Raw genomic sequence first — 11,821 nt, 5'->3', positions numbered from 1 at the left:
CCCGCAGAATTCTACCGTCTGCAAAATGCCTTTCAACGCAGTCAGCAGCAGATCGACCAGCTGAAGATTCAGTTGAACAAGGCGTGGTATGAAAGGGATCAAGTGCTGACTGAAAAGAGGAGACTCACCTACAGTGTCTCCAACTTGGAAAGAGAAATTTGCAGACGGGATGAACTTCTGAAAGCCAGCCCTCAAGCAGCGACAAGTCCCCAGTCCCAGGCGGAACAGGGCGACCACATCCAGCACAAGTCCTTTCAACACAGTCAGCAGCAGATCAACCATCTGAAGATGCAGTTGAACCAGGCGTGGTATGAAAAGGATCAACTGCTGACTGAGAAGAGGAGACTCACCTACAGTGTCTCCAACTTGCAAAGAGAAATTTACAGACGGGATGAGCTTCTGAAAGCCAGGTCTCAAGAGACATCAAGTGAGGCAGAGACAAGTCCCCAGTCCCAAGAGGAAACCATCCTGCGCAAGGAGATGAGCGAGATGGCAGAGAACCAGGAGAGACTGCAGATGACGGTGAAAGATCTGGAGCAGCAGCTCCAACAGAGGGACACCGAAATCGCGGATCTCAAAAAGGAGAAAGACCATCTCTCTGACATGCTCAAAGAGGCCTCAGACTGCACCGAAGTTTTCAAGGAGAAGTTCGTAGAGCAGCTGGCCGAGAAGGAACAGACCTGGTGCCAGGAGATGAGCGAGATGGCAGAGAACCAGGAGAGACTGCAGATGACGGTGAACCATCTGGAGCAGGAGCTCCAGCAGAGGAACACCGAATTCGTGGATCTCAAAAAGGAGAAAGACCATCTCTCTGACTTGCTCAAAGAGGCCTCAGACTGCACCGAAGTTCTCGAGGAGAAGTTCGTAGAGCAGCTGGCCGAGAAGGAGCAGACCTGGTGCCAGGAGATGAGCGAGATGTCAGAGAACCAGGAGAGACTGCAGATGACGGTGAACCATCTGGAGCAAGAGCTCCAGCAGAGGGACACCGAAATCGTGGTTTTCAAAGAGGATTATCTCTCTGACATGCTCAAGGAGACTTCAGAAGGCATTGAAGTTCTCCAGGAGAAGTTCCTAAAGCAGCTGGATGACAACACAAAGAAATGGGAGACGATCATGGAGCAGGTGGAGAACCTGGAAAATCTCTGCGAAACACCAAAGGAGGCAGCGGCAAAGAAGAAACGCAGCTTCTGGTTTCACCTGGCTGGACAGACAGAGGAAGACAAGGTAGAGATGAAGGAAAGGAAAATGAAAGAAAAGCAAGAGAAGAAGGAAAAGAAAATGAAAGAAAAGCAAGACAAGGAGGACATGAAGAGGAAAGAAAAGCAAGACAAGGAGGACAAGAAAAAGAAAGAAAAGCAAGAAAAGGACGACAGGAAAAAGAAAGAAAAGCAAGACAAGGAGGACAAGAAAAAGAAGAAAACCGAGGGAAAGACTGAGGAGAAGAACGAGCCTTTCAGCGGCTGCGTTGGAGAGAAGAAGAGTGATGGTGACAGTGAGGTGGAGGTGCAGGCTGTTCAACTTGTGTAACAGCAGGTCCCTCTTCCTCCTCCCTTCACCCCCTCGGCCCTCCCCCCCTCTCCTCCTCACCCCACCATGTCGTCACCTCCCCTCCAGCCTGTCCTCACCGTTCCCCCTGTCCCCAAATTTAAAGACAGCGCAATGGATCAGTGACCACACTGCTTCCTCCTGGAAACACTTCCACCATGTTTCTCAGAGGACTGTCGGGTCACTGACCCATTGCACTGTGTGGGTTTTCTCCTGGTGCTCAGGTTTCCTCCCACCTAGAATAGTAAATTTTGAATAAAAAAAAATTGGAAAATTTAAAAAATAAAAATCAGTGATAAATCAATCATTTTGAAACAAGCATGTGTCTGTGAATGAATCTCTACTGTATAAAAATAACTGTAAGATATTATGATGGTTATGAAGAAGAAGTGCTGGTGTTACTCTAGATTTCAACAAGACAAAAGTCCTGTTTGGACAGGATTAACTTTACCTAATATGTCCTCCCAAATGGTAAATAACAGGAGCTGCTTCTGTACTGCTCAGTGGTGTAATGTACATAAGAACATTTACTCAAGTACTGCTGTTAAGTACAAGTTTGAGGTGCTTGTACTTGACTTTAGTCCCTTTTCCAAAAACACCTGCCTGAAACATTCCACGGGTAAACAGGTTCATTGGTCACAGTTATTCTATATACCCATATGTATATTAATACAAGTATGATCAAATAATATAAACATAATTAATATTATATCTACAGCAAGATTTCTGGCTTTGTAGATTTTTTTCAAAGTGAGCACAGACATTTAATCTTTCTTAATATTTACCAGTGTATACCAGTGTAAAGGGCCTCCTTGATGGATCACCATTCAATGAGTGCCTCATTTCCTCAGATGTTCCTTAATTTAAGGTCAAATTTGCTAGTTTAGTAGTTTACAAGTTTTCTGTTTTTATTTCACTGTTTAAGAAGAAAAAAGTCATCGAGCGGCTCATTTTGCGTTCACCCTCCATACCAGTTGATGGCGGTAATGCACCGTGTATTTATTTTCCACGCCCATTAAAAAAAAAAAATCAACCACGAAGAAGAAGAGGAAGCAGCTGTTCTTAAGACGAGCGCCGGTGCTGTGGCTGTACCGACCAACGTGAACGTCCAGACAGTCCTGGAGGACCGCGGCGCCCCCGCAGCTTTGAGCGCATCAGGATGGGAAACGTGCTGCTCTCCACAGGGTAACACAGAGATTTGCTGCTGTGATATTGCTTGCGTGTGACCTTCTCTTGCGGAACTGGCTTGATCCAAAAAAAAAAAAAAAAGATGTGCTCTGATGCTGAGCTACATCCGCATTTTTTATTAGCAGGAGATTAGAGTACATATTGTTCCAGGGCGCTCGGCGCAAAGTGGAGCGTGATGAGGTGCTTCACAGGCCAGCTCCACTGCTGTGAGCTGCATCCCATCAAAAAGTCACTTCAGTTTATTATCTGAGGCTTTAAAGCGTCGTATTACAGTGAGCTGAATGCACGGCGCTGCTTCAGGTGCCACATTCCGACATGGAATTTCACATATTTAATATTAGCAACATGAGTTTGGTGTTGCTTCGTTGTGTGCACGCCTCGTGAGCCAACATCACCGTGCTATCAGTTTATCATATGATAATAACATAGATTCTTCTATGCATACTCGACAAATAGTGATTTTACAGTATTTTCTGTCTTTGTCAGGTTTAAAGGCTTGATTGAACTAAATGTTAATATATTTCAATGAACGAGTCGTTTTCAGGATTTCTTTATGTTGTTTTTGTTTTTTTTTTTAATTTTCCCTTCAGACCCCTGATGGAAGAAGGCTGAGAGGAAAGACAGAAAACTGAAAGAAATTCATTGTGACATTTTATTTCTATTAAAAACTAACAAAAAATAACTGCAGCAATACCAAACCTTTAAGTTTGGCTCTCAGGAGGATGAATACAGTCGTGGAAACCATTTAGTTGTGTGCAAGTGTGAGAATGAGTCATTTTCCAGCTTGATTTTGTCCTTCGTTTTCGTTTCAGGTTCTTCGGGACTGCAGTCATATCTAAACAAGTCAGTGGAGCAAAGTTTATTACCAGAAGGATCAGCAGCGGCATAACTTACTATTACACTCCGTTCTCATTAAGTGACTCTCAAATGCCCCCTGCCCCTCAGTGCGTCCCAGCCCCGTCGCCCTCCCCTCTTTCTGTCAGCGACTCCTCCTCTCCCCTGCTCTCTGATTCACCTTCACACACACCTGTCTCTTCCCAAAAACAATCGGATTCCACCTCAGCTTCCCGTCCCCTTCTGCTTTTCCTCTCCTGGCTCGGTGCCCAGCCGGGGGCGGTGGCCAAGTACAGGGATCTTTACTTGGACCGTGGCATGGATGTCCTCGTGGTTAAGAGCAGTGTAATGCACTTCCTGTGGCCTCGATGGGGGCTCGACTACGGACAGGAGGTTTTGACGGTTCTGGAGGAACCTCAGTTCTCAGGGAGGTTGGTGCTGGTCCACGCCTCCTCCATTGGTGGCTTCACTTTCTCCCAGATCCTCATCCACATTGCTCGCGGACCAAAGGGACATGCTGGCCTGGCCCAGCGGGTAATCGGCCAGATCTATGACAGCCTGGTGGTTGGCACTCTGGAGCACATGGCGATAGGTGAGTCACTGATCCAGCTCAGGTTACTTTTGTGTTGGATATGTGTGTCAACTCTTTAAATAATCCATTTGCCAGCTGACCTACAGCGCTGCTCCAGTTTGTCAGGAGTCCAGGAATTATTTTTGGGATCTTGTTTCTGAGCTCCTCCTGTGACCATGTCTGCAGAAAGTTCACACTTGCATCAGTTCACATATATATGAGTAAAGGTTACTTTTTAATTTGTTAGATTGATCATTTAGTCAAAAAAAATGTCCCAAAATAGTGAAAATCCAAACAATAGTTTTTCATCTCTTCAAATTGTTTTTTTTTCAACCAAAAAAAGGTCCAAAAAACGAAGATATTCTATTCACTCTGATATAAAAGCAGCAAGTCCTCACACCTGAGAAGCTAGAACAGCTGCATCTGTGGCAAATTGTCTCGATGAAAGAGGAACAACGATCGTGCAAAATTGCTGTTAATTAATCAAGTTGGGCTGCAAGTAACGGCTTTCATCATCGATTAATCTGCAGATCATATGAAACATCAGAACCCCATAAAAATAAGTCTAAGCTGAACACACAGACATGACACACGTTTTTTGATTCAGTGTGACTGACAGTGTGCCCCAGGATATCTTTACCTGATGAGTAAACATCCATAAATCTGCCCTCAAATTGCTTGAGAATCATCACATTTATGGCTTTCTTTTTCCCAGTGATAATTCATTGCAAACAGGGGCTGCTCATGTCTACTTTGGCGTACTTTAAATGACGGCAGTTTGACAGAATGTAAACAACAGCTTTAAAGGTCCAGTGTGTAATATTTAGGTGGACCTGTGGGCAGAATATTGCAGAAATGAAATTAGTGCATAATCAAGCAAAATGAGAATCTCTGCTTTTTTGTTATCTTCGAATCAGCTCTTTTTATCTCCTGCATGGATTTTTACACACAGAAGCTCAGAATGGACAAGCCAAACGGACTCTAGAGAGCCCTTTCATGTTTTTTAGTTTAAGTGGCCACCATAGGGGAGGCTGAGGTGAGCCATTGGTCACAATCTTAATTGAATCCATGGCAACGTTATACTTCCTGTCGACATCACCCAAAGCAATATAGGAAGTGTAGTTACAAAACTTAGCTCATGAGAGTCATTCAAATAGAAGCAAGGTATATGTGATATGTAACTCTACTCTTAATTATGAGCTATAACCCTCTGTCTTGTTCTTCAGGCCTTGGCAAGACTCTGGTGCCACGTTTCGAGGGTTTTGTCAAAAACACCGCCATGCTTTACTTCTGGCTCTTCAAAACTCACACAGCAGACTTCTACGAGAACAGCATCCAGGTTTTCCACAACAGCCCCATTACTGCACCTGCCCTCTTCTTCTTCAGCGAAAACGATGCCCTGTGCGACCCAGTGGTCATGGAAAAGTGTATTAACCACTGGAGGAAGAGGGGCGTGACTGTGGTGGACAGGAAGTGGAAGGAGTCGATACATGCAGCGCACATGCGATGCCACCCAGAAGAGTACCTCTCTACCCTGGAGAAATTCTTGAACTCGCTGCCCATTTCCTGCATTTCAATGCAAACAGCTGGGGGAGTGAATGTCTAGTTTGACTGAATTTTAAAACTGTAAGTTGCTCTATGATTTCAAAGAGAAATTGCTTTGGTTATTTTATCATGCAGCTTTTGGTGAGCAGTGTAAGTTAACAGACACAACATTTATTCTCCTCTTTTAAGCACTATCACTTGTTTGACTTTGTTGTCAAGGATGCATCTTGAGAGATATTTAATTTATTACTGTGGAGGTTATGTTACGGGATGCTTGTTTTGCACAGGAAGTGTTCATGAATTGGTCTTGGACTTGATACCTGAAAGGTTTCTGCACATTATGTCAAGTAAAATTGTTGCTAACAGCACCTCTGTTCTTGTCGTTGCTCTATTTGTTTCAGCCGAAAAGCACCAAGATACACAAATTTCATACATCAGATTTACATTTACAATGCACTGTGGGATTTTGTTTGTTTGTGAAGGTGTTCAGGTCAGGCAGCAAGCAATTTTGAACAGGCATGATGTAGGGCAGCAAAGTAGAGTAGATTTAGCTGAGCAACTCATTTTTGCACAGATCTAAGACCTGATCTCATGTAGTGGTGAGAAAGACAGCATATTGTGTGTTTTGTGGCACACACAGTACTATGGGAGCGTGCAGCAGAAATGACCCATGAGAGGAAAACTCATGGGTGTGCAAAGTTGGCAGCAGTTAACTGCAGTGGGTATAAAAAGGACCCAAAGCAGGAAGTGAAAAACATGGCTGGCAATGCACCCAGTTCCAGTGAATGGCTGTGCATTGTAAAACAGATGAGTGACTCGGGAAAACATGGGTAAGTGCTCAATACCAAACTGGTGATGGGGGACACGAAGCTCTGTGAAGCACTCTATGAAGCAATTTTGCTGAAATGTTTAACAGTTTCGAAGCATTTTATACAGTCAAAATGGCGACATCTGGTGATTAAACGTCGCATTGCTTTTGTATGGATGAATTTTAACAGACCACGATCAAACAAAATACGAGTGGGTTCACTGCTTTCAATTTGTTCGATAAAGTTTGTGCAATTATAACGGATAACTTTAAAACCACTAGTCTTTAAGAAACTGGAGCAGATTGACAGAAACATCCCGTATTCAAATCCTGCACAACAGTTCCGTGATACGTCGTGTGACGTCGCTACGTCGTCCGAGCAGTTGAACGTGTCGTTTTGAGTGGTGACGTGATTTTTTTTAGCTGAGCGTCGGAATCTTTTTGCTGTGTTTCTGTAATGAAATATCGCATCTGTGTCTAATAGTCAGCTTCTAGAGTACCATAACTAATGTTAACAGGTGACGATGTAGACAGAAATGGTGACACACTGTTTGCTAGCTGAAAAAGCTCTGTTTGTATGTTTGGTAGACTGAGCTGCATGCTAAATGGCAGCACTGTTGATAGCCGTGACATGATGCTAGCTGCTGTTAGCTAGCATGTTGTTGGATAATGGTGTCAGACACGGGCATATGCTTTGATATTTGCCAGTGTGAAGGATCTGAAAGTGTGTTTGCTTACAACTGTTAGGGTGCTAGTTAGGTTACGGTGGTGGTTTGGATCATGTGGTTGCTCAGGCAGCACCTTTAGTTAGCTTAGCATGGTAACTGAGGATGACTGACAGTGGCTTAGTGGGTTGATTTGCGGCCACCGATGGCAGCGTGCATGTTAGCTAGCACGCTATTAGCTGATGGTAACTGGTGATGTGGACATGGAAATTGAGGGGGGATGTTCTGGGACCCTTGAGGACCTTGTTGACCCCTCTTGAAGTTGTCGGTCCGGCAGCTGGGTGCCCACCTGATGATCTAGTAGACTTGTCTGCACAATCACACTCAGATACATACTGAGAACATGAATACACGCGCACAAGTCGTTCATTCACACTCACAAGTAATATCATATTTCCTCATCCCACAGTCCGACTCACATGCTCTTGTGGGTACAGTATGCATGCACCCTAGTCCTCTCATGTTGTCCCCACTGGAATCCCTGCTTGCCCATGTTTGCCACAACTCCTTTAACTGTTTCATAAATGCCTCATGAATCATAAATGTTCTCAAAGATATCATTGGATTGCTTTAATAGTTTCACACATTGCCATTTCTATAATCTTTCCATGTCCGGGGGGTACATCTCACATTTCCTGGCAGAGTTTTTAATTCTATTCCCAGCTCTGACAAATACATAGTTTATGCGAGAATGATTTTTGTTGTAATTACTTTTTCAAATAGTATTGCATGTTTCATTATCATGTATTCTCATTAGTTTGTATTGTATTTTTAAACCTAGATTCTCATGTTGCTCTTTGGGAGATATGAGCACTTAACAAGTGAGATCTTTCTTTCCAGTCATCGTAACCAAAACACAAATGAACAGTCTTTATGCTTCAAGTGAAATACTTCTACCTTGTTTCTTTTCCCCCGTCTTTAAGTGTTTCCCTCAGCAATCCTGGTTCAGGATTGTATTGTACAGTACATCAAAGTTTTTGGTGTATTTTGTGCCTTAAAAAAATCCAGATTTTTCATTACAATTTGACTGATGACTATGAGATTTTGAATTTTAATTAAATGTATTTTTTTTGCCATAAAATGCACTCTGTTACATTTCAGCTTTTACTTTCAATTGTGAGTTGTTGATTTTGAGCTCATTTTGTTAACATATTCTCACCAGTACAATAAAAATACAGAAAATTGAAAAGTCATTGTAATACTGAGCAGGTTTAGTTCTTCCTGTAACTTTGGGTTGTTGGGAACAACACAACACATCACAGAACTCGCCTCTATGTCGTAAGGATGAGGCGTTCAGGGTACTGTAACACTTTCCAGCTGTGTGTGTGTCACAAGGCCGCTGCGTGATTTTGGTATGTCTTCATGTGGGTCTGAGTTCAGCCTTTATCAGCACATTCATGTGCTTTAAGAGGTGTTTTCTGTACTGAGAACTGTCCCTCCTGATTCATTTTGTATTTTTTTGTTTGTTTTTTCCCATCATGAATCCTATTTTGCATAACTTTTATAGTTTTTAATCCATTGCGTACTGAAGAAATAAAGAGCATTAATTAATAAAGATAACCTACTTCAGCATTTTTAAGTTTCAGAATGACTAATAAAATGATGTAAGCAATAATAAGTCTAGTTCAGTCTACAAAATAATAGTACAGTAATTTCCTTTCTGGTGCGCAGAAACAAGAAGTTCTATATGGTCACATTCAAATACAAAATATAAAACAATATTGTGACATAAATATATTCTTAGTCTCATTCTACCTTTCTAATTATTGTTATTATGACAAACATTTTGGTGTTATGCTGCCATGATGGTCACAGAAACTTTATTTTATATACATTAAATCTGGTATTTAGTGTGGTGTCTTTCTGTAACATACACGTTATACTAATATAGCGTCTATTTTACAAAAACAAATTTTCAGATTTTATTTCTCAACATTGAGATGAAGTTGAATTTATCAGTGTGAATTGATACTTTTGCATTTATTTAAAATAAATGTGTAAATATCGTCATTTTAAAAATGTAATTTCTTATTTTCATGTGTTCCAGGGGAGTGATTTTTTTTTTTGTGTGGATGAGGTTAAAACTTAAAAGACATTCAGTTTGTTTTCAAAGTAACACACAAGTAGTGAGATCATTTAAGAATATGCTTGTACAGGCAACAAACGTTGATTAAAATCTTTATTGAAAAGTTTATTATAACAAAAATTCAGCTAAAAAGTCTGACATCCCATTGACCATAAGCTTAATTTCTCTCCTTAATAAAATATTGCAATAAACGGTGCAATTCAAATCAAATGCCATCAGCGTTCCACATTCATCCACTACTTTACCCTAAAACATCTGCTACACAATAGAATACCCACAGCAACATGCAAAACATGTTTGAACTTGTAAACCATACTGGAAGAGACGTCTGTCGCTCGATCAAGACGTTTTTTAAAAATATTTAAACACTTCAAATATCATTCAATTTCTATAAATAATAAGTTTACGTACGTTTCAAATAATTTTCAAACTTCTACAAAATCTTTCAGAAGTTCACCTAAAATCGTGCATTACATGCAAAACGTCAGAGAATTCAGAGGAAGAGCATTATTGCTGAGAATGAAGTTGAACACATGCAGCACATCACTATGTGACAGAAGTATTGTGAAAAATAGTATCTGCAAAAACACATTACATGGACTACACTACGTGCAAATGAGCCGTTTTATATGTGCATTATGGCAGAACTTGGCGCATGTGGGTAGTTAAGAGTGGATTTCTCAGCAGACCTTGAGTTTGTCCTTGTTGAGAAGAAGCTTATCCAGGTAGCCTTGCACCTTGGCCAGAATCAGGTGAAGGTGACTGTCGGGGAACATATTGTCTCCGGTCTCTCCTCGGGGTCTGGCTTGGATGGGACAGTCCACTGTCAGGGCGAGGGAGCGCACCCTTCCCTCCAAGCTGGAGACATCAGCCTGGATCTGGCTGAGGAGCTCTGAGGAAGGGCTCTGCAGCTCGTTATCCAGAAGTCCAAGATCGTGACTGATACTAGTTAGTCCCACAATGGACGGAGTGCTGAACTCTATCTGTGGAGCCACTAGCAACTAAGGAGAAGAAGAACGTGGGCTGCATGTCAGTATGTTGCTCAGTTAAATCTCGAATAAAAGAAATCAGCCTTATTTTAATTATGCAGTTCCATACGATTACATGACCATGTTCTGAGACGCACATCCTTTCTTAAAACACGCTGATTAGAATCTGCTGGAAAACTCCGTGCACATCAAGCCCTCTACATACCTTTGTCTTTAGTTTCTTAATGTGGACCAGCGTTATCTGAGCTATGTTTATTATGCTGTTTATGGTATTTCTGATGGAGTCTCCCCTTGTGGGAAGACTTGAGCACCCAGGAGCTGCCACAAAAGAGACATAGAGAAGGGCCAGAGGGATTTGCATCCTTAAAAAAAAAAAAGAAAAGAAACTATATGAATAACAAAAATCTGCACAATCACAATCTGCATTTGTGCAAATATATAGCATATTTTTCCTTCAAACATGTTGGATAGACAAGGGGTTATTCTTCTATATTTTACAGTAGATAGAATTATAAGAGTCTTACCTGTGTTTTTGGACTCGTGGCTGTGCTCCTGTAACACTGAATGACAGAGATGACACATGCCTCTTTGCAGGTTTCCCCTCATTTAAATAGTCTGCTCTGAACTTGAGTCTTGCCTGGGTCCATTCCCCTCCTCTCTCCTCCCCCGACTCAAACCTGAGCCTGACCCTTACAGGTCAACCTATCAACATGCCCTCATTATGCTGGAAATTCACACCAAAAGCCATAAAAAAGATAGATCACATCGTTCTGACTCAGTCGCCTGGAACTCGCACACATCTTGTGTTCTTAGTTTTACTTTCCTGTAAGAGGATTTTGCTTGATGCATGAATGATGTGAGCCTGTTTTTGATGTTACAACCTTAACTGTTAAGCACTGGAAAATGTGTAGGTATAGCTTCAACTGGCACCATGCAGTGCAAACCCACTGATACCATGTGGCCAACCAAACTGAACTGATCATCATATAGGGAAATGTGTGTATGTAAATGTCATTTTATAGAGACAAAAGCAGCAAGAAGAAGTTAAAAATGGAAACATAATAACGGCACGTAAGCAGCTCCTAAACTGCGGTGGTTTCCAGAGGTGTTTTTCAAGGTCTGTCTGAAGGCCTCGTGCTCATACCGCCAAGCTTTTGAGTGTGTTTGCAATCTCTGTGTGTCACTTTGCTGCATGCTGTAGGAATATCCCCCTTTGTGCATCTTTATTCACTGTTGCCCCAATGGAAGTTCCCTTGTTGTGACCAAAAGCAGAATTTCCAGTGCACCAGTACTGCACCTGTAGGCTACTCACATCCTCCTCTACTTGTTTTTATAATTTTATTTTTTGCTTGATTGCAAAATTTAGCATGTTGTGCTTAGCTTGTCCATCTGTCAGTGCTGGAGACATCAGGTTGTTAGGAATAACACTGAATGCACTGACCTATTTCTGAAGTTAGTAAATTTACTGAGGAGCGGGAACCATTGGTCAGCTTTTTAAGCCCCCCTTTATGCAAGATGGCGCTGTGTTAG

The 11,821-nt window shown here is 41.9% G+C and overlaps 2 protein-coding genes across 2 annotated transcripts; one reads left to right on the top strand and one right to left on the bottom strand.

Moving 5' to 3' along the window:
* The first annotated feature begins 2,588 nt into the window (after positions 1-2,588).
* Positions 2,589-6,051, top strand: LOC143315298 (transmembrane protein 53-A-like). The gene is made up of 3 exons (XM_076722927.1): positions 2,589-2,730; positions 3,546-4,159; positions 5,365-6,051. The coding sequence occupies exons 1-3, from the start codon at positions 2,705-2,707 to the stop codon at positions 5,742-5,744; spliced, it is 1,020 nt and encodes a 339-aa protein (XP_076579042.1). The 5' UTR covers positions 2,589-2,704; the 3' UTR covers positions 5,745-6,051.
* A 3,397-nt stretch (positions 6,052-9,448) lies between these two features.
* On the bottom strand, positions 9,449-10,844 carry lepb (leptin b). Its single transcript, XM_076722926.1, has 3 exons — positions 10,816-10,844; positions 10,497-10,653; positions 9,449-10,303 (listed from the first exon to the last, which is right to left on the bottom strand). The coding sequence occupies exons 2-3, from the start codon at positions 10,650-10,652 to the stop codon at positions 9,983-9,985; spliced, it is 477 nt and encodes a 158-aa protein (XP_076579041.1). The 5' UTR covers position 10,653; positions 10,816-10,844; the 3' UTR covers positions 9,449-9,982.
* Positions 10,845-11,821: the final 977 nt, after the last annotated feature.

The sequence above is a fragment of the Chaetodon auriga genome, chromosome 22 (assembly GCF_051107435.1).
Source record: "Chaetodon auriga isolate fChaAug3 chromosome 22, fChaAug3.hap1, whole genome shotgun sequence".
NCBI classification, from domain to species: Eukaryota; Metazoa; Chordata; class Actinopteri; order Chaetodontiformes; family Chaetodontidae; genus Chaetodon; species Chaetodon auriga.
Note: the sequence above shows the minus strand (reverse complement) of the source record. Positions and strands in the feature narration are given on the sequence as shown.

Bases quoted from the DNA above. Each gene is read 5' to 3' on its own strand.
- lepb (XM_076722926.1), bottom strand. From the start codon at position 10,652: ATGCAAATCCCTCTGGCCCTTCTCTATGTCTCTTTTGTGGCAGCTCCT. The intron at 10,304-10,496 runs GTATGTAGAGGG...TCTTCTCCTTAG, and splicing joins TTAAGAAACTAAAGACAAAG to TTGCTAGTGGCTCCACAGAT.
- LOC143315298 (XM_076722927.1), top strand. From the start codon at position 2,705: ATGGGAAACGTGCTGCTCTCCACAGG. The intron at 2,731-3,545 runs GTAACACAGAGA...TTTTCGTTTCAG, and splicing joins AACGTGCTGCTCTCCACAGG to GTTCTTCGGGACTGCAGTCA. The intron at 4,160-5,364 runs GTGAGTCACTGA...CTTGTTCTTCAG, and splicing joins TCTGGAGCACATGGCGATAG to GCCTTGGCAAGACTCTGGTG.